This window comes from Trichechus manatus, unplaced genomic scaffold, assembly GCF_000243295.1.
Source record: "Trichechus manatus latirostris isolate Lorelei unplaced genomic scaffold, TriManLat1.0 scaffold00207, whole genome shotgun sequence".
Taxonomy (NCBI): domain Eukaryota; kingdom Metazoa; phylum Chordata; class Mammalia; order Sirenia; family Trichechidae; genus Trichechus; species Trichechus manatus.
Genome location: NW_004444143.1, coordinates 2,798,065 through 2,801,634, shown reverse-complemented (window position 1 = coordinate 2,801,634; position 3,570 = coordinate 2,798,065). Strand labels below are relative to the sequence as shown.

The following is a 3,570-nucleotide window of genomic DNA, read 5'->3' as shown; positions in this document are numbered from 1 at the left end:
GGCTGCGGTGGCGGCCGAAGATGCACCCGACAGGCCTGGCGGCGGCTGCGGGGACACCCCGGCAGCGTAAGTGGCGTACGTGGCCGGCAGAGGAGATCGGGCGGTGGGGGCGTCGGGGCCGCGGCGGCGGTTGGCGGGGTCGCCGAGGGTCAGAGGTCACGAGGTCAGAAGGTGTGGGCTCTTCGAGGTGTGCCCAGCGCAGGGATGCCATGTCCGGGTTGGGGGCGCATTGGGGTCGGGTCTTTAGGACGTTCCTTTAGAAGAAAGCAACTTGGGGCAGGATGTTGTGTGATGTGCAGAGGCACGAGACTTTCATTCATTCGCAGTTAGCGACAAACCCTCTCCTGCTCCCCACCCTTCCGTGGCTCCCCAGTGTCCCCCGGCTGTCATCACGCTCCTTAGTGCGGCCTCCACGGCCCCCAGTGTGCAGATACGGCTATGTTTATCCCTCATTGAAGATTTTTATTGTACTCTTAACCTCCTTTTCTCTTCCCTGTCCATTTGTATCTTTAAATTTCTCTTAATCTTCGGGAGTGTGTATTCATTCATCATATCTTCCCTCAGCTCCTGTGTTGGAATTTAGAAGCCCTGGTGGCGCAGTGGTTAAGAGCTACAGCTGTTAGCCAAAAGGTCGGCAGTTCGAATCCACCAGCTGCTCCTTGGAAACCCTATGGGGCAGTTCTACTCTGTCCTATAGGGTCGCTATGAATCGGAATCGATTCGAGGGCCACCGGTTTTATAGTAACCAAGGAGCCCGGGTGGCGCAGTGGTTAAACGCTCAGCTGGTAACCGGAAGGTCGCTTCTAACCACAAGTTGCTTGGTGGAAGGAAGATGTGGCAATTTGTTTCCATAAAATTATGATCAGAGCCTTGGAAACCCTATGGGGACAGTTCTCATCTGTCCTGTATGGCCACTATGAGTCCGAATGGACTCTACACTAAGGGAGTTTTTGGTTTATAGTAACCCAAGATAGCCGTGGCCTTGTCTTACAGCTCAGAGTTCAGTGGGAAGACAGACGCTAAACCAGGAAGCAAACAAGCTGGCAAGATAATTTGGGGAGTGAGAAGGGCTGCAGAGGGAATAATCTAAGATGTGACCGGGGCTTGAGGAGCCCTGTCTGTTGACCAGAAAGGTGTGATGTGCTCCTTCCTCCTTTCAGCCATTAGTAAGAAGCCTGGCCCGCCCTGTGTGGGGGTCGCAGCAGTTCGCCCACAGCTCTGCTTTGTATTTGTATGGAACTGCCAGTCCAGAGTGGTGGAGCTGTGATGAGGGAAGCACAGACGGAGGGGTCGGGCTGGGCCAGGACCAGGAAACAGGCTAAGGGATTGGGCCGGGATTGGGGAGGCGCAAGAGGGGGAGTCTGGGCTGGGGTGGGGTGCTGAGGGAGCCCAGAGGAGGCACAGGACCTAGCTTGGGGGTGTCAGTAAAGCTTTCTAGAAGAGGTATATGTAATGATGAAGAATTAGCCAGGAGAAGGGGCTTTGTGGTGGGAGGGAAAGGCATTGGAGGCCTGTGTCAAGTAGACGAATGTATATTTAGAAGTTGTGCTGAGTGCTCAGGACAGAAAAATAAAAAAACAAAACTAGTGGATATTATGAGAGAGAACAAGGTGGAGCTAGTGCTTTACCTTGAGGAGTGAGGCAGGCCTGTCTGCGAAGGGACAGTTGAGCGGAGCTCAGAGTGCTGTATTGGCGGGTGCTAATGGAAGGAACATGTTCGAAGGTGATAGCACTGCATGTTAAAGGCCTTGTGGGGGTGAGGAGCCTGGCAGGATCAGGGCCCAGAGGAGGCCAGTGTGGCTGGGGCACGATGAGCCCTGGGGGGAGGTAGGAGGCAGGGGTGGTTGGCAGGGCTGGGTCGGGCAGGGCCTAGTAGGCATTTGGATTTTATCCTCAGCACAGTGGGCACTGATCTTAGGCAGAAGAGTGACTTACGAAGACCTGTCATTTGGAGAGAGGGTTGCTGGATCTAAGAATGGGCAGGGGGACCAGGTAGGAGGACATTTAAGTCAGGTGCAGGATGACGCAGTGTGAGAGGGGAGGGTAAGGTTATGGTAAAGTGGGTGAGAACTAGCCACTGTGATTGACTGGATGTCAGACAGAATCAGGGGCTTGGATCTGAGGTGAGGGCCCAGGGGCATTCAGAGGCAGTTGACCCATGAGAGAAGCGGCAGCTGGAGACAGGGCTCAGGAGCCCCAGGCACACCATGGCTGTGAAAGCTGTAGATGTGGGTGAGGCTGCTCTAGGTGAAAGGCAGAAGGGCTAAGGATGGCAGATTGGCTAACACATTTCGAGAGGTGAAAATAAATAATGCTTGAGAGGGAGTGATCAGGAGACCATCAGCTCTTTGAAGGCAGGAGTTTTGTCTTTTCCTTCCTTGCTGTATTCTCAGTGCCTGCAGCAGAGCCTGACACACAGAGGCGCTCAGTGAATGTTTGTGGGGCTCAGGTAGGGAAGAGAAACAGATCCGTGCAGTGTCGCGGAAGCCAAGAGGACAGAGGTTGGGAAATTGGCATCTGGGGCAATGGCATCAAATGCTGCTGAGGGGTTGAGCCAGACGAGGATGGAACAACGGCCTAGGCCTTAGTTGCGTTGAGAGGTGTTTTGGAGGCTGGGTGAGAGCAGAAGCCAGAATCACCGAGGATTGAGGGGGTGACTGGGTGTCCCTGAATAACGCAAACAGTTAAGTGCTGGCCTACTAACCAAGAGGCTGGCAGTTGGAATCCACCCTGAGGTGCCTCAGAAGAAAGGCCTGGTGATCTGCTTCTGAAAGGTCACGGCCATGGAAACCCTATGGAGCACAGTTCTACTCTGACACGCATGACACCACCATGAGTCGTAATGGACTCGACGGCAACTGTTCTTTTTGGTTCTTGGGGGGACGAAAGGGAGGGAGGACTTTCACCGAAGCTTTCTGGAATCCTGCCCTTCTGGCCAGAAGTGGGAGAGGGACAAGGGAAGTGGGGCTTGGGGATGAGTGGGCAGGGTCCGGTGCTGGGTGCTTTTGGATTGAGGAGACCTGGGTCTTTTCAGACTACAAATAATTGAGAGGAAGCGTTGGGGGCTGGTAATTGATAAGAGGTGGCATGGATGGACCGCTTTGGTGTGCCAGGCCACGGCTACACAGCTTATGAGCATGATGCACTTCGCCTCACTGCAGCCCTGCAGGGCAGGTAATTCCATTCTACAAAGGAGAACATTGAGGTGCAGACAGAGAAGGCCATGCCCAGATCATTGGATTCCTCTCCCCATCTCCCTGTGAGCTTTCCACCCTGTGCCCAGAATGGGGTCGGGTGCACAGGAGAACCTCAGCAAGTATTTGCTGCAGCAACATTGCTTATTGGTTAGGAGCAGGGGCTAGTTCAAATCCCATTCCTGCCTCAGGACCTTTGCACTTTCTCCATATACTTGCATGGCTTGTTTTCTCATCCTGAGGTCCTTACTCAAAAGAGACTTCAGTAAGGCTTTCCTTGGTGACTCTGCAATCCAACCCCTCCCCAACATGATGTTGTTAGGTGCCTTCGAGTCAGTTCCCACTCATAGTGACCCTGTGTACAACAGAACAAAAC

At 53.8% G+C, this 3,570-nt stretch overlaps 1 protein-coding gene across 1 annotated transcript in view; it reads left to right on the top strand.

Annotated features, from left to right (window-relative positions):
* Window positions 1–3,570, top strand: part of YIF1B (Yip1 interacting factor homolog B, membrane trafficking protein) — an 8,030-nt gene continuing 4,460 nt past the window's right edge. Inside the window, exon 1 of the mRNA XM_004388135.2 lies at window positions 1–66. Coding sequence (XP_004388192.1) covers window positions 21–66 — 46 coding nt within the window. The 5' untranslated portion in view covers window positions 1–20. The remainder of the gene's footprint in view (window positions 67–3,570) is intronic.